Source organism: Vigna unguiculata, chromosome 1, assembly GCF_037176805.1.
Source record: "Vigna unguiculata cultivar grain cowpea cultivar isolate G323 ecotype 2 chromosome 1, ASM3717680v1, whole genome shotgun sequence".
In the NCBI taxonomy this organism is placed as follows: Eukaryota; Viridiplantae; Streptophyta; class Magnoliopsida; order Fabales; family Fabaceae; genus Vigna; species Vigna unguiculata.
In genome coordinates this window covers 29,278,730-29,299,916 of record NC_140792.1, presented here as the reverse complement: position 1 = coordinate 29,299,916, position 21,187 = coordinate 29,278,730, and the positions used below count along the sequence as shown (strand labels likewise).

Sequence of the window (21,187 nt, the reverse complement as noted above, 5' to 3'; positions counted from 1 at the left end):
TTTAGACTAAAATTAAATAACTTTTAAAAACTATTTAAAATATACTTTTGTAAAAGAAATTAAATTAATTATTATTATTATTTATATTAATTAAAGAATTAATCATATTAAAATATCTATATTTATTAAATATAAATTAAATAAATAAATTAACTAGAAATATTAAAATATTTGTATATATTGAAGAAAAATTAAATTCTTAAATTAATTTAAATATCAAACGATCTATATTTTAAAATTTTAATTCAAACTTAAACATCTTAAAAAATAAGAAAGATTTAAAAGTAAATTAAAATAATTTTTAGTAGAAACAATTGAAAAATCTTGTGTAAGAAAGCATTCTCACTAGTAAAATTAAAACAATAAGGTCAAAGAAAATTTGCAGAAGCGATTAAAGTTTTCTTTCCCAAAATTATATCTGCGCTTCTTTTTTTTTTTTTTTTTTCATTTTTTTAGTTCCAAAGTCAGCATTTCAGGTGAGAAGTTTGAAAAGAAATTTCACAAAGATTCATGAAAAGCTAACCATCTCTATAAATATACATCTTCATTGAGCAATGTCACAACGGTCATCATTCATCAATCTCTTCTCAATTAATCCTTCTTCTCTCAATCAGGATGACCTTTATATCACAATTTTCAGTTCTTTTGCTTTTACATTCCAAAAAATTGTGTGCAACAATCTTAGCCAACTTCGCTGCAATGAGAAGGACCGACAAACCTTGCAAATGTTTAAAGAGGGTGTTCTTGATCCATCCAACAACCTCGTCACTTGGTCCACTAAACAAGACTGTTGCGAATGGAAAGGAGTTCACTGTGACAATACCACAAGCAGAGTAACAAAACTTGATCTATCCCAACAATTTCTAGGAGGTGAAATCAAGTTATCTTTGTTGGAACTTCAATTTCTATATCATTTGAATTTGAGCCATAACTACTTTAATGTTATTCGCATTCCACCAATTCAAAATGGTGTCATATTTGGCTCCAACCTCCATTACCTTGATTTATTCATGCTTGACTTATCCTTCAAGAATGATATTTCCATGGATAATCTTGATTGGCTTTCTCAACTTTCTTCATGAGATATCTCAACCTTGGTTATACAAATCTTCGTTATGCTACCAATGGGCTTCAATTGTTGTCTATGCTCCCTTCTTTGTTCGAGTTACGATTGAGTTTTTATGAACTATACATCACTTCGTCTCTCAAACATGTGAATTTTACTTCACTTGTAACTCTTGATCTTTCAACCAACTATTTCACCTCAAAATCATTAAGCTGGTTGTTTAATCTTAGTACTGGCATCTCTCATCTTGAACTTAGTCAAATTTCTTTACATGGGAATTTTGATCTTCAATGGCTTTCTCAACTTCATTCTGTGAAATATCTTGACCTTTATGGAATAGATCTTCACGAAGAAGCCAACTGGCTTTTAGCCATGCCTCCTTCATTATCAGACCTACACTTGAGCCATTGTCAACTAACCACCATGAGCCCATCTTTAAAGCATGTGAATCTTACTTCACTTGTCACTCTTGATCTTTCAGGTAACCATTTTAACTCTGAATTGCCACATTGGTTGTTTAATCTCAGCCGTCATCTCTCTCATCTTGATCTTTCATACAGTAGTTTATACGGTGAAATACCTTCAAGTTTGTTCAACTACCAAAATTTGGAATACCTTGATCTATCAGGCAACATGTTTTCTGGTTCCGTTCCTTTCACTTTAGGAAATCTCACATATTTGGTTGTCTTAAAAATTGGTTATAATTCCTTTTCTGGTACAATATTTGACTTGCATTTTTCCAGACTCCACAATTTACAAGTGTTGCACTTGAGCAACACAAGGTTTCATTTCAATCCTGAATGGATTCCTCTGTTTCAACTGAAAAGGCTTTATTTGGATGATACAAATCAAGGTCCTCAATTTCCACCATGGATATATACTCAAAAGTCACTTTCAACTTTATACATGTCAAGCTCAAAAATTTCATTTGTAGAAGAAGAAAAGTTTTGGGGCTTAATAGCTGGTATTGATGAAGGGATCGATTTATCTAACAACTCAATTAGTGGAGACATATCCAACGTCTTGCTAAATTCTAAGTACATATGGTTAAGCCATAATAATTTCACAGGAACACTCCCACATTTATCACCAGAGGTCGAATATGTGGATTTATCTCATAACTCTTTCACAGGATCGATTCCACATAGTTGGAAGGACTTGAAACATTTGCTTTTTATCAGCTTGTGGAATAATAATTTATTCGGTGAAGTTCTTGAGAATCTTTCATGGTCGACATATTTATTAGTTATAAATCTTGAAAAAAATGAATTTTCTGGAAATATACCAAACAATATGTCCAAAAACTTAGAAGTGGTGATATTAAGATCTAATAAATTTCAGGGAAGTATTCCATCTCAAATATTCCTTCTCTCTTCTTTGATTCACTTGGATCTCGCCCATAATAAACTTTCGGGATCAATGCCTCATATTCTGTATAACACAACAGAAATGATAACACATTATTATCCTGTACCTCTCTTTAATTTAGATGGCAACATTTATTTATATGCAAAGGGTCGGGTTTATGAAAGTAGACTTGACTTGAGCAGGAGAACCGTTGACCTTTCAGCTAACAAGATATCTGGAGAGATTCCTTCGGAATTATTTAGGCTGATTGAAGTTCAAACATTGAATTTATCTTATAATCATTTGACTGGAACTATACCTAAGACAATTGGAGGAATGAAAAATCTAGAATCTCTTGATCTCTCTAATAATAAGCTTTTTGGTGAGATTCCACAAAACATGGTTGCGTTGTCTTTTCTAAGTTATTTGAACCTATCATGCAACAATTTTTCTGGACAAATTCCAATAGGGACTCAACTTCAAAGTTTCGGTGTATCAAGCTATAATGGAAACCCAACACTTTGTGGAGCTCCTCTTTCAAAGTGTAACGTGGAAAAAAATCCTTTCAATACAATCCAACAACATACAATCAACGAAGGTGGTGAATTTGATAAAGAATCACTGTATCTTGGAATGGGAGTTGGGTTTGCAGTTGGATTTTGTGGTCTTTTTGGTTCTTTGCTCATTTTTAGGAAATGGAGACATAAGTACTATCGATTGATCAATCGAGTGTATGACCAACTATATGTTACTTACATGCTCAATTTCAATAACATTCTTAGCACAGAAGCACCACAGTTAGTTCAGGTCAGTAAAACTAACATTATAGTTTTAGTTATTTATTTTCCTATTGTTTATGCTAATTTATGTTTTATTTGTAGATTATACTAAACTCAATATTTTTTTGAATAAATATAAGAAGAAAATATCATCAATCAATCAGTATTAAAAATTGTGACAGAAATATGAATTGTGTCTGCATCAGTAAAGTTGAAAGAATAACTTTCAATATGAATTTGTGACATATATTTAAGGATTAGTTAGTGTAATCTTGGAAATTAAATCAAGGGAAATTTGTCATATTTTTCTTGAACACAATAATCTTTTGTATACATCTTCCAAAAGGAAAAAACTATTCTGAAACCATTCATTTGACATTTTTATTACTTTTACTTTTTCATTAAGAAAAATAGTGTCAAATAAGTGTAACTGGTGTCAATATATTAGTATTCTTTCCAAAAATACCAAAATTTTCACATGTGTTGTAGTTTCACGTGGAAGAAGATCGACACTTTAATTTCAAAGGAAGAAATTATGAAATTGTTTTCAGTTTATCTAATGCTTACAATATGCTTGTGTTTATTTTGAACCTATTTTAGATGTTTTTTCTCTGAAAATTAAAGCTAAATATTGTATTTCATATTGAAGTAGGCTCGAAGTGTCGGTGATCTTTGATATATGAGATCAAGTGGAGGATCTTGCAGCTTTAATTAAGTCTGCTTTTTGAATGATGCCATGAAGTTCATTAGTTCAACTATTGTGTCCACAATCGTTTTTCTGTTCAATTTCTGAATTCGTCAATTATTATCTTTTAGCTTTGTTGTTATCTATTTTTTCTTGATAAGTAATGAGATTAGGGTTCTTTAAGAACATCGTTTTGTAGCCTCATTGAAAGATTGACAAAGCTCATTTACTTTGTATTGTAAGTTAAATGTGGGATAATATTTGATTGGAATATATTCATGATTATACTATAACTCAATTACTTAGAATATAAAATTATTAATTTTTTATGATTTTTTTTCCTTTTAGAGGGATCATTTATGAGAGATTATATAAATGTGATATCAGTCAACCTCATAAGGGTTTGACACCAGTTTTATTATTTGTATTGTGTTTTTTTAACCATTTGTGTTAGTTTTTATAAAAAAATATTTTGTTAAAAATTAATTTCGTATGCATGGGAATATGACTTAGGATTGATTTTACCCTTTCTAAATTTGTTAATTTGTGAATATGCTACCTTCCACTTGCACTTAATTATAACTTGACCATAAATCAATTTTGTAGAACATCTAGCAATCGTGTAACTCATCCAACAAATCACCCACTAAAGGAATAGGGAACCTTCCTTGATGGTCTATTTATTAAGGTCTTTATTGTCAACACAAAGTCTCTAAGAACAATCTTTTTTGCCAACTAGGACAACTAGACTTACAAAAAGGCTGCTACTTTTCTGTATTATACCATACATAGTCTTGCACCAACTTGTCATAAAATATTTTTGCTTCTCACCATATCATTAGGGCCTCTTATTAATAAGATTGGCACTTGCAACCAATGAAATTTTAGGATCATGGTTTTTTCTCTAGGGTGGTAATATGGTAGGTTCATGGAAATGGCCTCAAATTGCCCTAGTAATTCATCAATAGATTCATAAATAATTTGACTATCAACATGTGTGATTAATGATTGTAGTAAGAAAGTATTATCTTGTCACACTATTGGAGCATGGATAAATGCACACCAGAAGCAATTACTTTCTATAAATATTTTTTTCCTAGTAGTCTTTAGCTCCTCACATTGCCCCTCTCAAAACCAATTTCTTAGCTTGAACATAAAATAGCATGAACACATTTGCTACTACCACACTTTAAGGTGGGAATATTTTTGATAGCATAACCCAATTTCTTAGCCACCACCTCATCTAGAAAATTATAGGTACTTTTATTGTCAATGAATATATATGCAAGGTTGTTTGTTATAGTAGCTCGTCATTCACATGGTTTTGAAGCTAACTATACCTGATAAGGCATTAATTGATATTTGAGGATCCAAGGAATTATTACCCTCTTCTTGAGTGTCCTCAAACTGATCCACCATCTCCACCTTCATATCATTCATCTCCAACACATGAATCCCAAGTTTCTTATGTGTCAATGCATGTATTAGGCTAGGTTCATCACAAAAGTAAAAAAAAATCCTTTAGATCTTCTCTCAGTCATAAATGCAAATGTAAGTTTTGTATTTGGTTGTCTTTGGTTTGTATTTAGGAAAATATGTGAATTGGGGAACTTGTGTACATGGTTAAGTGTAGGAAAAATAGCTTTTGCACTAGTTTTTGGTTTCTAAAATGTAGGAAATTTTTTTGTGGAAATTTTTAAACTAGAGGTTGATTCATACAATTTTTCCAAATGGAATGCCTTTATTACACATGAGGTTGAAACACCCTAACAATCATTTCAGTGTCCTTTTTAATCTATCAAAAGATACATAACATAGAAAACGAATATTGTATTGTATATATTGTGTTTTATTCAGTGATATATGAACCACTTATATACAAGAGTCCAATAATTAATTTTGGAGAAAATACAACAATATGGTAATGATATGATTGCTAAAAATAAGCTATTAGATCTCCTATAATTAAGCTAAGGATATCTCTTATTATTCTATTATAATATTTCATCTATTATTCTACCATAATATTACGCTAACATTATGCTAACACCCACCGTCAAACTCAAGTTGGTATAACCGATGTCAACTTAAGTTTGCTTAAGAGATCCTAGAAGCGTTTTGGAGGATGAGTTTTGGTAAAGATATCAGTAGAGGAGACTGAAGTCAATAGGACAATGCCATTAACAACATGATGACGAACACGGTGACAATCAATTTCAATGTGCTTTGTGAGCTAATGGAAAACATCATTATGAGAAATGTGTATAACACTTTTATTGTCACAATAAGGTAGAGTAGTAGAAGGATGTGTGACACCTATATCACTTAACAACCATCGTAACCAGAGTAATTCATGAGTGGCATCAGCAAGAGCACGATATTCAGATTCTATGCTAGAGCGGGCAACAATAGTCTACTTATTGCTATGCTAGGAAATAAGAGAAGTTCCCAAGAAGAAACAATAACCTATTGTAGAGAGACGATCTGTTGGATTGCCTACCCAATCAACATCAGAGTATCTAGATAAGACCAAAGATGAATTAGCAGAGAAATGTAAACCTTGAAAATAGTTCCCTTAATGTAACAAGGAATCCAAAGAACTACAGAAAAATGAGATGACCGAGGTGTAGAGATAAATTGACTGACGACATGGACAACATATGCAATGTCAAGTCGAGTAACAATGGGGTAAATAAGACTGCCAACAACTTATTGATACAAAGTGAGGTCATCAAGAGGAGTGTCATCAAGTAGAGTAAGCTTACAATTGACTTTCAAAGGGGTAGATTCAGTTTTGCTCGAGAAAGTAAGTTAGAAGCATACTTGGCTTGGGAGAGATAATAGCCTTCAAAATTGTGAGACACTTCAAGACCCAAAAAATAGCTAAGAAGACCAAGATCTTTCATTTCAAAATTTTGATTAAGATAACTTTGTAATGTGGAAATGCCAGAGTTATAACATCTCAGCCGGATATTACAGATTTAAATAATAAAATAGAGAAAAAAAAATAATGATTACGCTGCATTTAATAAAACCTCATTTCCCAAAAGCGCGGGAAATTTAAAACTTTTATTACTTCCAATAATAAACCAAAATCCATAAATTATAACATCTGGAAATAATATAAAAGCATCTCGTAAGTGTTTACAAATTATTTCAAAATCAATAATAATAAAAACATAAAACTCCCAAGCCATCCCTGCTCCGTAGCTAAGCCTCACCAGGACCACCTTCATCAACATCATCTGCTCATGTGTATCATGCACACCGATCATCGCCAAACACAAGCAGATAGGGTGAGCTTAACAAATTAAACATATAATTATATATTCATATATATAAGACACTCATATATATATATATATATATATATATATATATATATATATATATATATATATATATATATAACACAACATTCACATCAGGGAAAGTTTCCTTTCTTTAATTCCATACCACATGGCCACCACCATGTGAATCGTGTTCTACATCTTCTAGTGATTACCCCAAGGTGACTTGCTGCCATACCTATCGGCCACAACCGATAGAGCACGTGCGGGAAACCATTGCTACGGATCACACACCGTAACGCTAGGTGGAGTTCCCAAATACGAACATAGTTCATAACGTCAGTCAACTACCGAGGAGGGCAATCTATCTAGACCCATCTGTACTGGCCACAACCAGCACACTCACACCGACACCACTCGCCAACCCAAGCTCAACTCAAGGGTTCCTTGTGTTCATCCGCCATCCCAAGCTCAACTCGAGGGATGTCATTCCGAGCTCAACTCGAGAAATGTCACGTGCTTAACCCCTATCCTGAGCTCAACTCAAGGGATACGTTCCGAGCTCAACTCAAGGAACACCAGCAAACCCACCTTTAAAGCATCACCAAAAGCCTTGTAGATCACGCATGCAGAACTAACAACCCAAAGTTGCAACAACAAAATCGCCAAGCGGGGGACACCTACCGCCAGGCGCTGCTGCTTCCAGACCGCCTGGCGGGGGACGCGTACCGCCAGGCGCCAAGTGCCTCGTTCCTTGCTGCCCTACATTTATCGCCTGACGGGACACTTACTACCGCCAGGCGCCACACGTACAGGTTGTTCTCTGAATCCAAGCTATGGTGCTATATTAGTAGTTTGCTCAATACTCAACTGGTTTAGACTATGTCTTCCATCCTCACCCTCTTACTTCACCAGTTCAATTGCCATACCTTTTTCACACCTAGAATGCCTACAACATGCTAACACCACCAGAATTACCAAACAAAAAGTTTCTCAATTCAATTTGTGTTCTTAGTCATCATTGGGGTCAATTATTGCCATTCATATGCCTGCTACATTTGATATAAGCACCAGTTACCATGAAATTGAATCACTACAGATACACCCCCAATCCTAATCTGTCAGATTTACCTCAAGTTACTAATCTCTTCCAAAGCTTATCAAATTTACATGGATTCATCCCATCTATTATGTATATATATTTATATGGGTTCTTACTTCTCATTTTACTAGCATGTTTCAGTACATTCTCTGCATTGTTTGCCTAGTCACACTTAACTACAATTTATACTTCATTGACCATCATCCTTGATTCCTTGCACTTACTGCAACATAATAATCCCTCCCTCACACAAAATAATGGATTAATTCCTACTTCTCATTCTATCTTTAATCTCGCATTTACCAAAATCTGACCTTCCCAAAATCACAAAGCCATCAAAATTCCCGCAGCCACGCAAAGGGAAAATGCCTTTGTGATGGCGCCTGGCGGTGGACTTTGCACTGCCAGGCGGTGGACTTTGCACCGCCAGGCGGTGCGTATGATTTCTGGATTCCCAGAATCTTCCTCCCTACGAGAACTCCCAATCTCACAATTTCAACCTTCTCCCTGTCCAATTTCTTCCAATTCTAACACAAATTCACCCGCATGCAGACCAATGTACGACCCACACTCATTCTCTATAATTTTCCCCTAAATTACACCACCAATTCGTCTCACAGTATTAATCCCCAAACTTTCCAACCTTAACCATCTCTCCACTGTTCCATTCGATTACGACCTCAATACGTGATTATAACCACAATTTGGCATCAAAACCATCCTTTAATAATTATAGTTAACTTTCCCTCCGATTAGAATCAACCCAGACCACACAAAACATCAAAAATCAAATCAAAAGGATAGCATCGCCTGACAGGTATTCATCACCACCAGGCAGTTCAACAAGAAAACCCAGAATTGGGTCACAATCACGTGTCGCCTGGCAGTCGAGAGTTTACCACCAGGCGATTCTTCTTCAAGAACCCAAAATCAACACAGAAAAGATGAGTCGCCTGGCGGCCAATCACCACCCACCAGGTGGTTTTTGGAAAAATCCCCAGAAATGCGAATTTCATACATTTTCGACAATTTATATGCATCCATTCATCATAGAGTTCATGCAATTATACAATATAAAATAATAGTACGATTTCCAGTTCCCCTAACCTGGTTTCCTTGCTAATAGTTTGAGAATTCCAAGGTTCTTCTTTGCTCACCCAAAGTCTTCTTAGTTCTCCCTCCAATTAGCTCCTAGGCTCCCTCTCACAACACTAAATCCCTCTGAACTCACTCTCTCAATTGTGCAGAACGAAATCAATCGCTAACTCTCTCCTTCTCTCTCTAAAATTCCATCAAGTGTGTGTTAATTACCCTAAAACGAAATTAGCATTAAAAGGGAATGTAATTACCATTCATCATCACTTATGGGCTGCTTTTCTAGCCTCCCTTGGCTGCCCACTCAACTAGGTTTTCTTTACCCTTTCATAGTCAAGTCAAAACTCAATTTAGCAAAAATAAAGTTTAATTTAGGTTCTTCAAGGCTTGAACCCACAACCATGCCAATGTCAAGTAATTGCACAACCAATTCATGTTTCATGCTGATTAATATAATTAAATGATTATATTATCCCATCAAATGATCAACATATATTTAAAAATAAAAACAAATAAATAACATGCAATTGGCATACATAAGACTTGAACCCAAGTTCTCTCACATAATTAAGTACTCTCAACCAGTTGAGCTAGTACTTTTCCACGTTATATAAGTTAGAATTTAATGCCATAAAGGCTCCCACTACTCACATTTATTAATTATTTATTTATTTAATTAATTAAATTTCACGGGTCTTACAGGAGTCATCATCTCCAATTATTATCATATCATCAACATAAAGCAACAAAACTACAACACCTTTGTCAGTTCTTCAAATAAATGCAGAGTCATGTGGACTAAAAAGAAAGTCAAATTGTATAAGAGTGGAACTAAATTTGCCATACCAGGCTTGTGAAGCTTGTTTTAAACCATACAAGGCTTGTCGAAGCTTACAAACCTTGTGAGGTGAATGAAAACCAGGAGGAGGATGCATACAGATTTCTTCCATTAGATCTCTAAGAAGGAAGGCATTCTGGAAATCCATTTGATAAAGTTTCCATTTTCGAACCACAACAATAGCTAAGAGACTACAAATAGAGGTTACTCGGGCTATTGGGCAAATGTCACTTCATAGTCTATTCCATATTCTCGAGTATACCCTTTTGCTACTAAGTAAGATTTATAACGCTCAATAGTTCCATCAAAACGGGTTTTGATCTTATAAACCCACTTGCAACCAACCAGATTCTTGTTAGGAGGAAGGTCAACTAAAGCATGAATTTCTTCATTCATAGCTTATTGCCAAAGGGGGCTTGTACTTGTCTCACGATAAGAGGAAGGCTCATGGATTGTTGCAATAGTAGAATAGCAATGATAATCATTAAGATAATGAGGAATTTCTCGTACCTGGGTGGAACATTGAGGTTTAGAAACATTTTATGGTGTAGAATCAATAGTTGAGATAAGTTCAACAGGAGCGCGTGTGGGAGGATCAATATTAAATACATCATAAATACCCGTATTAGAACTTGGAAATAACTCAAAGGAAGAATCAGTGAAAAATATAGACTCGGAGGTGACAGAGTTATGAAACTTTGAAAGAAAAGAGAATATGGTATTTTACCAAAATGTGACATGACGAGATATGCGCAATTTGTTGGAAATGGGATCCCAACACCGATAGCCTTTATGTTCAATGTCATTACAAAGAAAACAACATAGACGAGAATGAGGTTCTAATTTTGTATGCTAATAAGGGTGTAAAAAGAACAAAACAAGCACAACAATAAGGTTGAAGAAGTGAATGATTAGGAGGCTTACCAAACAGTCTTTCAAAAGGAGAGATATTTTGGAGAACCAAGGTAGGAAGTCTATTAATATTGTAAACAACATTAAGAGCAACTTCCCTTTATAATTTTTCTGGACAAGAGGCATAGATCAAAAGAGCACGAACAGAATCAAGAATACGACGATGTTTACGTTGACCATTCTGTTGAGAGGTGTGAGGACAAAAGTTAAACAACAATGCCTTGATGACTTAGAAATTGGAGTAAGAAGGGATCTTTATATTCCATTGCATTGTTTGTTTGAAGAATTTTAATATGACCAGAAAATTGAGTTTTTAGCATATTTGCAAATGTAATATAAATTTGAGATAACTCATATCGACGCTTCAAAAAATATATCCATGTAAATCGAGAGTAATCATCAACAAACAAGATAAAATAACAAAAACCATCTATTAAAGGAATAGGGGAAAGACCCAAAATGTCAGAGTGAATTAAACTAAAGGGATTTTCGGAAATAGAATCACTATTACAATGCAAACAATCAAATGACTCAAACTTTATAGATCCTTATAATCAAATTTGAGTACTAACTTACACACTGAATCTATTTTAACAAAATCTATTTAGGTGTAATATATAATTAAAGCAAAACCACCTAAAACATATTATAAAGCTAATCTAATGCATCTAATGACTACCTAAACTAGCAGAATGCAATTCAAACATAGAATTAAAAGTAAAACAATCTAAATTACTACAAAACTCAAGTAAAACTACATGGTTAACTATTCTAATTCCTAAAACTTTGAAAATAAGATTACACTAACTAATGTCTAACTAGGCTAGTTAACTATTCAAGTATAAATGAAGACTGGTGTGTTTTGACAGCTATAACTCAGCACAAATGTACTTTGATGTCCATTAGCCTCCCCCACTGCTGGCATATCCATTTGAGCGTCAATGCAAAAGTCAACTATAAAGTCAACTATGTAGATTTTTGACAAAACTAGTGCAGATTTCACCTCTTTGCTGGTTGGTTTCACTTTGTTCTCTTGATCATTAATCTTGTATCAACTTTCAAGCATTGGCCTACATTCCATTTCACCTCACCTCTTTGCTGGTTAGAGACATTGTTTATTCAAAATTACTCAAACTAGACTAAGCTAGGTCACTAACTAGACTAAACTTGCTAAAAACTACAAACCAGCACCAACAATTTACCTATTCTAAACTAGATTTATGACACAATAAAACTCTCCAAATGCAAACAAAGTAACCTTAGTCTATAACTATCCTAATAATGCATAATTATAGAACTAACAAAATAAAAAATAGAAACTAAGATTTACTAGGTACTCAAATTGATTCTAGAACTAGGATGCTGAAATTAGTAAATGTTATGACCAATACTAGACTACACTATTCTAGTATAGGTTAATGAAGCTAAACAACTAACAACTAGACTAAACTAATACGATCCAAAACTAATTAACATTTACCCTAAAAATGACTTAAAAAGAGCTAATTAACACAAATTAAGAAAAACAAAGAATATGACACTCCAAACTAAATTTAAGCTAAAAACTATGTATTAAACACTTTAATCAACCCAAAACGAATGCAAATGGACAAAAAAAGTGGAAAATTTAGAAAATTATCACACCCTCACACTTGAACAATTGCACACTTAGGGAAAAATAAAAAGAAAATCAACTCACTTTCTAAAAATAGAAACAAATCTCCCAATAAAAATTTTGCACACTTGACTCATTCTACTTTTCTAACTAAAAACTACATATGACAGTAGAATGCTCTAATTCAAGCTACAAAACATCCGGTCAATCAAAAACAACTCCAAGCAATGATACTAAGTAATGAACAATTAAAACTCATTGGCATAAAACAACTTCAACCTCCTAGATTAGTGTTTGCACTCTACACTTAAGTGTATCAACTTGTGTTTACTCTCAACATCTCAATCAAATGCACACTCAATGGACATGGAAAATTTCTAATCAATAACAATCAAAACATATGTGAATCCAAGATCAATAGCAGTTTTTCATAGTCTTGTAATGAAGCTAAGGTGAAGGTACGACATAGGAAAGGGAACCAAGGCTCAATTCCTAGAAAAGTGAGATGAATGTAGGTTGTAACTTCCTGTCCGGATATTATGAGTTTAAATAATAAAATAAAGAAATAATAATTTAGAGTCAATAAATGAAACCTCATTTCCCAAAAACACGGGAAATTTACAAGTTTATTACTTCAGCATGAGATACCTCAAATCCAAAATTATAAAAAAACTCCATTATAAGATCAAAGTTTAGTAATGTAAAGGATTACAATTTAATCAAAAGCATAATAAAGTTTGATAAAATTCTCTTTCCAAGACTAGCCTCGCTCCGGCTCTAAGCCTCAGCAGATCCACTTGCAACATCATCTACTCTCGTGTACCGCGTACACGATCATCGCCAAACATAAGCAGATAGGGTGAGCTAATAATCAAAATAATCATATATACAACATATATACATTACAATCACACCAAAGGAATTTCATCCTTTGATTTCATCCCACATGGCCACCACCATGTTAACCGTGTTCTAAGTCTTCTGATGAGTACCTCAAGGTGTCTTGCTACCACACCTATCACCCGCAACTGGTAGAGCACGTGCGGGAAACCATGCTACAGACCACACTCTGCAATGCCAGGTAGAGTTCCCAATACGAATAACATTCATAACGTCCCAAGACTACCAAACTCGTTAGCTTAATACTGAGGAAGGTAATCTATTTGGACCCTCCGTACACACCACAACGTGCACACTCACACTAGCAACACTTACCAACCTGAGCCACAACTCAAGAGTTCCTCGTGTTCATTCGTCATCCTGAGCCACAATTCAAGAGATGACATTCTGAGCCACAACTCAAGAAATGTCACATGCTTAACTCCTATCCCAAGCCACAACTCTAGGGATACGTTCTGAGCCACAACTCAAGGAACCCCCAAAGCCAACCTTCGAGGTATCACCAAAGCTTTTTAGATCATGCACATAAAAAACAAACAAAACTTATGCCTATGCATGATCGCCTGCCGTTACTCTAGAGTCGTCATGCGAAACTCACTTCCAAACCACCTAGCGGGGGACACGTGCTGCCAGGCACCAAGCATCTTTGATGCTACTGTTTCTGCAAGTATCGCCTGGCGGGACAACCCTTACCGTCAGTCGCCAAACTCTTCAATACCCCACTAGTTTTGTAGCTATCGCCTGGCGGTCAAACACCATCACCTAGCGCTATACCAGTACTTGTGCAGTATTGGGTTTTAAGCACCCGGAACAAAGTAAAATCAATCCTACTTATAATTATGCATATCCACAATCAAGAATATAGGCTTACAAAAATCAACATGACTCCAATGCACTATCTCAATTTACATGGCTTCATCATACGTGTACACAAGTATCACCATATATCATATGCATCAATCCCCACATATTCATATATATATATATATATATATTCCACCCTTGAAATCCATGTTGTCATTCAATTCCAACTAATGAAGAATGTGTGCTCAAACAAATATAAATAGTAGCACTTTGACAACTTAAGCACATGATCCTTTGCACCAATGCAAATTCATATTGACACAAATGCATTCACCAATAAACCAATTCTCAACATGTGACTAACCTAAAGGAACATTCAAATTCATAGAGACTTGCAACATAAGCCAATCATGCTTCATTAAAAGTTACTTGAAATTACCAAGAGCTTATTCATGCATTTTTAAACTCTTCAAAACCAATAATAATGAGTAACATATATCTCTAGCTACTGACCTCCAAATCAAACCTTCATCGTTCAAAGTGAAGAACTACCTGTTATGGACCACTTGTCAAAATTTCACCAAAATCGGACGGTTAATGAATTGAAAAATACAATTTTACGAAAACTGCGCAAACCAGAAAAATGGTGGCGCCTAGTGCCCAGAAATCAGGAACTTGATGCCTGGCGGTATAAAACTAGCGCTCGGCGGTTCCTGTTGCGCGAAAAGTCTGAAAAACAACACTTTTTCATGAAAAGAACACCAGCACGCATCACCTGGCGGCAGCTCTTCACCGCCTGGCGGTTCTTAACAAAAACCCAGAAATTGGGTTGTTTTAATATGAGTCGCCTGGCGGCTTTGAAGGCCCGCCAGGCGGTTTCTAGAAAATTTCCATAAACTTATCACAATCCATAAAATCACGCATACAATACATTCATGCTTGTCATACAATTCATAATTATGAATTTAAAATCAAGAAACACGATGAACAGCTCCCCTAACCTGGATTCCCTTGCTCCAAAAGTGCATAAATTTTTGAGTCCTTGATCCCAATAAGCCTTAGCTTGATTCCTCCCTCAGAACTCCTTCTCAACTTTCACTTCTCTCTCTTTGCACTTTGATTTACTCTCTCAAAATGCACTTATGGCAGCCTTAGCATAAACCCACTTTCTCACCCTTAATTCTCAGTAAATTGTACCTTAATTAGCAATGATGGAATGAAAAACGAAAATGGGCATTAAGTTGAACCTTAATTGTCATTCAAGTTCATTATTGGTTATTTTTCTAGCCCTTCTTGGCTGCCCATTGTCAGCTAGGATTTATCTGCCCTTTCATATTCATGCCAAAACTAATTTTAGCAAAAAGAAAACTTAATTTGGTTCTACTAAGGTTCAAACCCATCACCATGCAAATGTCAATTTAATGCACAACCATTTCACCAATTCATGTTTCATGATAATTCCTATAAATATAGGATTATATTATCACTCATCATGATCCAGCACATTATTAAAATAATAATAAATAACACATAAATGGTATACATAGGACTTGAACCCAAGTCTTTTCAAACAATCAAGTACTCTCAACCATTTGAACTAGTACTTTTCCACGTCACAACCAACATTAAATGTCATAAAGGCTCCTACTACCCGCATTTATTAATTAATTAATTAAATTTAGTGGATCTTACATATGTGGGATAATGTGAGTTCAAGTGTAGAACAAAATCTAGCACACTTATTTTCTATATTGCCATCACCTCTTATCTTCACTTTCTTTTCTTGTCATTTTTTTTTCACTTTTCCATCTTTATCCTATTTTTCTTCTTCACCAGATTTTTCTCATTTTGTTCTAGTTTTTTCACCCATTTTCACTAATTCACAAGCTAATCAGTAACAACTCAGTCACATATTCCTCTTTATCAATAGTACCCCCACACTTGAACTCGACAATGTCCCATAACTTAGCCTAATTCACCTCACATCTCTAGAATAGGGTATAAACATGGTTTTACAGGTCCAAGAGTGCCAATAAGCTAAAATTTCATAATAAAATATCAAAATAGGCTACAAAAACGGGTGCAAGGAAAAATTGTCCGAGGTAGGCTATATTTGGCAAGTGACTCAATTCAAAATGGCCTATATCACATCAAGAATGCACATCCAATGATTAGTTATGAAGAGAAATAATGCAAGGCCTAGAATGCCATTTTCATTAATGCATACACAAGAAAAACAATTCAGGTTCAAAGCTCTCATGGTTCATTTTTTTGTCAAAATTGTTCTTTGCAATTCATCATATAAAAATCACTAAATCAATGTATGGAACTTTACAAATATGACCACAAAGCTATCCACTCAAATTAGACACTCCATCTATCACCTACCATTCAAGAACTAAAACTAGTAAGATGAGAAATATGCAAATCTGTAAAAATCAATTAAAACATATGTAAAATCTATTCAAGCAAGTTTTAAACAACAAAAGAAAGCTAGAAATCAACTCAAAAATGCAATTCTACAAGGAAATCAAAATTTCACTACTGAAAACCTAAAATACCACTATAAGACTAGGCTAAAACTAAGAATTGAACTAAAATAATAAACGGAAATGCTAAGCAACTACCTAAACACATTCAAAATGGTATAAGAAAGGTAAAAACAAAGCAAAATCTGATTATAAGAAGCTAGAAATGCAATTTTTTTAAACAACAAAAACTGAAAAGCAAAATAAGCTAAGCATGGAACAAAAGTTGTAATCTATCAAAACGAATTCATACAAATTTAAAAGAGAAAACTGAGAGTAAAATTTAAGGTAACTAATAAAAACAATGAAAAATTCAAAATACTACCTATAGACTAAAATTGGTCCAGCTTATAACCCAAGAAGTTAAACTATTATACTAGTTAATAGCTAGAATGAGCCTATAAACTAAAAGAGACCTAACACTACTAAAATCAACCAAAAAGAGTCACTAAGCATGTCCAAATTCATCAATCAAAACCAAATATGCAAGTATTTACTAAAGCAAAAACAAAAACTTAGAATCTAACTATGCATCTAGAAACATCTTAGTAAAACAGAACAAACAACACAAGACTAGATAAAACAGTAATTACAAAATTATGTACACAACTATTGTTACGGAACATAATGATGAAGAAGAAAGTAGAAGGTTAGAAAGCAAAATCGTAGTGTATCTACAAAGGCAACAACAATATATGTGACCGGAGCTTGTTGACAAACCCGCAAAACAGAATTAAACCAAAATAGATGAAAATGTAACCTTAGTAGACTAGAGTAATTAAGAAATTATCAAAATAGAAGGTTAGCAAATGCAATTTTAGCAAGAGTTAATAGTTGTATATTAAATACTAAATAGAAATTTGACAACGGTAAAACACAATTATTCTTCAATTACTAGATCCTGTAAAATCAACTTGTCATCATCTTCCCCCATTGGTTGTGTTTCTTGGATAATTTTTAGTTGGTGGCCAATTACTTTAAAAGTTTGCTCACTGTTTGGCCACTTGATTTCTATTAAACCATGGGGAAACACGTTTACAATTGTGAATGGTCCCTCCCATTTGGATCTCAACTTCCTAGCTAGTAGTTTCATCTTTGAATTATAGTAGGCTTAAATGGTCTTTTGGTCCTAGTTTAGGACCACTTTTTTCACTTTGGTCCTACCTTTGAAAATATTTTCAGTTTGGTCCTACTTTTCGTAATTTGTTTTCAATCAACTTCTTTTCGTTAACTCCGTCAAAATCGTTAACGGAACAGTGCCAGCGTGGTGATGTTGTGTGACGTGGATACTGTTCAGTGAGTTGGACGTTTGCACTGTCATTGCCCAGATTTTAAATTGAATTTTATGGTTTATGTGTTCATTGTAGTTTAGGGTTCCATTTCAGCTGAAAACCAATGTCTCGTGGGGCATCTTCGTCTTCTTGCAACAACTGGGTTCATCGGAGTTGTAATTCCTGCCATGGTGGTTCTAGGGTTTCAGGGTCACCCCCAATTTGCGATTGCGGAGACATTGCGCACAGCTAGAACTACAAAGAATTTGGGTAAACAATTTTGGGGCTGTGCGAACTTTAAGGTTTGTTTTCCACTGTTCGGGTTTGGGTGTTTCTATCACTTTCAGTCTTTCACTTTCATCTTCATGGTTTTTTTGTGTTGCAGAGATGTGGTGAAGATGTGTTGGGATGCAACTTTTTCAAGTGGTGTTACGAAGAGGGTGCTGATGAGCGAGATGCCATTATCGCTAGGCAAAGGCAGAAGATTGCTTATATTGAAAATGCATTGACTGTTTGGAGAAAACGGATGCAACTGTCATTAGCTGTGATAGGTGTTCTTATTGTAATGATTGTAGTTAGTTTTATGGGTTGTAATTGTCGTTGACTATGTTGAATAATTACTTCAATGAATGAATGATATTCCTTTATCTCTAATTACATATTCTGAGTTGTTGAAAATAGTTTAATTTCAATGAACTCCTAAACGAACAATTCTGAAAAGTTGATAAAATTCTGAAAAGTGCAAATCATAATGCATTACTAATTAAGGCTTTTAAGCATTCCATCAAAATATCAGTGATCAAAATCCAGAAATTGTTAAAGTACATCATCATTTCCAATTATCACATTGACAATACATAACAAAATATTCCCTCTCCCAAAATACATTCATTAATCTCATGATGGACGTGGTGGCCTTCTTATTTGCATTTTTGGCCTCATCTTTTTAATTCCATAAGATGGTTGGCTTGGCTGTTGTACTGCAGTGTTGGGTGGTGGTCCTGGTGCTGGTGGGGTTGGTGCTGCAATTGGTGGGGTTGGTGCTGCAGGTGGAGTGGGTGTTGCAGGTGGTTGACTTGGTGGTGGTTCACTTTGTGTGGGTTGAGTTGGTTGTGGTTCACTTTGTGTGGGTTGAGTTGGTTGTGTTGCTGCAGCTTCAGTGGGACGTTCTGCACAGCCATGGACAGGAAGTGCTGGACAATTGTTCCTCTTGTGCCCAAGTGCACGACAAACTGAACATCTCTTTCTATGACCACCTGGCCTCATTTGAGTATTATCTTTTGTAAGTTCCCAAGCTTCCAGCCTTCTCTTCTTCTTTGGTCTCCCTGGCAGCCTTCTTTTAAGTGGTGGTAGAACATCAGGGAAGGCAGATGTTTCCCAGAAAAGTTGGCCATTGGCAGGAAGAACTATGGAGTTGTATATCTCTTCATATGTTGTACGTCTGAACCAATGTGGAATGTAATCTTCTGCCTTCAAGTTGAGGAAGTTCAGTGCAGCAATTGCATGGCAGCATGGGATCCCACTAATGAGCCATTTCCTGCAGCTGCACTCCTGGCTTTCTATGTTGACAGTGAACTTGTCTCCAATTAATGAGACATGCCTAACTTCAAACAGCTTCTGACCTGACCAATTGCAGGATGATCAAAGTGAAAAATTTTAAACCAAAAGTAGGACCATATTGAAAAGAACTTAACCCTAAACTAGGACCAAAGTGAAAAATTTTAAACCTAAACTAGGACCATATTGAAAAGAACTTAACCTTAAACTAGGACCAAATTGAAAAATTTTAAACCTAAAGTAGGACCACATTCGAAAGTACCTTGGTATCCAATACTTAGTTTGTTCAGATTCTTTGGACAATCTGGCGCGTATTTTAGGGCATATATCTCCCTCGTACTTCTGCACCTTGGATCTATTCTTGGACCACCTTTTCATAATATACAAACGGATGTCTTCCAGCATTGAGATGATTGGCTTGGACCTTGCATCCACAATTACGCTGTTGAAGGCTTCACTCATGTTGTTTACCGACGTGTCACATTTGGCTTGCATGGTAAACCTAGACCTGGACCAATATCTGCGAATACAAATTTGTTAATCCATTGTTAATGTGGAGAATCAGTGATATTGCTAACTAACCTTGGTGGTATTGCTATTAGATATTTGAAGGCTTCCTCGTTCACTTCTTTAATGTTATGCATTTCTCTTTCCCATGCTCTTGGGTGCGTGCAGGTTGCAGCCTTCCACATCAAGCTTTTTAGTTGCTTGCTTCCAAACTTCTTTCTGAAATTGCTGTACAAATGGCGCATACAAAACCTTTGCTCAGCGCCAGGCAGTAGGTCTTGTATGGCAGGAAGCAAACCCTGTGTATATACTAGTCAGTTAGTTTTCATATTACAGAAATAGAAGAACAATGAACACAAAAAAATATGGAAACATATAACCAGAAATCCACAATAAAGGGACCAGTCGCACTTTCCTTGCGCCCCTAAACATCTCACCCGCACTCTTTCCTTGTCATTTTTGTCAAACTTCAAGTTCCTACCAGCATGAACAGCATACGTTCGTACCCCATCAACAAATTGTTCCTTGTCCACAAAGGTTGTCCCCACCTCCCATTTGTAATCAGCCATGGACTTAGGCTTCTTAAATGTACCAAAATAACCACTCATCCCATCATGTTCTGTCTCACTACCACTGCCTTCAATGCTACATAACTCTTCTGACTCCCAACTATTATCAGACAGTCCTCTATCTCTACTCCTACCATCATTTTCTGATTGACTTGCACTGTCTTCACTATCATGGTTTTGTGAACTAGGACCAACTTCGCCTTGACCATAATCAACATCTATTTCTACATCAACTACGCCTTCAGTACCTCCATTACCACAACCCCATTCGTCTCCATCACTATCTCCTATACAGTCTGCATCAGAATCAATCCAACTATCA

The 21,187-nt window shown here is 35.1% G+C and overlaps 1 protein-coding gene and 1 pseudogene across 1 annotated transcript; one reads left to right on the top strand and one right to left on the bottom strand.

Moving 5' to 3' along the window:
* The first annotated feature begins 554 nt into the window (after window positions 1-554).
* LOC114190140 (receptor-like protein EIX2) lies at window positions 555-18,836 on the top strand (annotated as a pseudogene).
* Window positions 18,837-19,129: 293 nt separating this feature from the next.
* Window positions 19,130-20,545, bottom strand: LOC146888845 (uncharacterized). Its single transcript, XM_085666505.1, has 3 exons — window positions 20,372-20,545; window positions 20,052-20,309; window positions 19,130-19,862 (listed from the first exon to the last, which is right to left on the bottom strand). The coding sequence occupies exons 1-3, from the start codon at window positions 20,539-20,541 to the stop codon at window positions 19,130-19,132; spliced, it is 1,161 nt and encodes a 386-aa protein (XP_085522631.1). The 5' UTR covers window positions 20,542-20,545.
* Window positions 20,546-21,187: the final 642 nt, after the last annotated feature.

Coding starts and splice junctions, on each gene's coding strand:
- LOC146888845 (XM_085666505.1), bottom strand. CDS start 20,541: ATGCGCCATTTGTACAGCAATTTCAGAAAGAAGTTTGGAAGCAAGCAA. Junction 20,310..20,371: donor CTAATAGCAATACCACCAAG/GTTAGTTAGCAA, acceptor TTGTATTCGCAG/ATATTGGTCCAGGTCTAGGT. Junction 19,863..20,051: donor ACTAAGTATTGGATACCAAG/GTACTTTCGAAT, acceptor ATCATCCTGCAA/TTGGTCAGGTCAGAAGCTGT.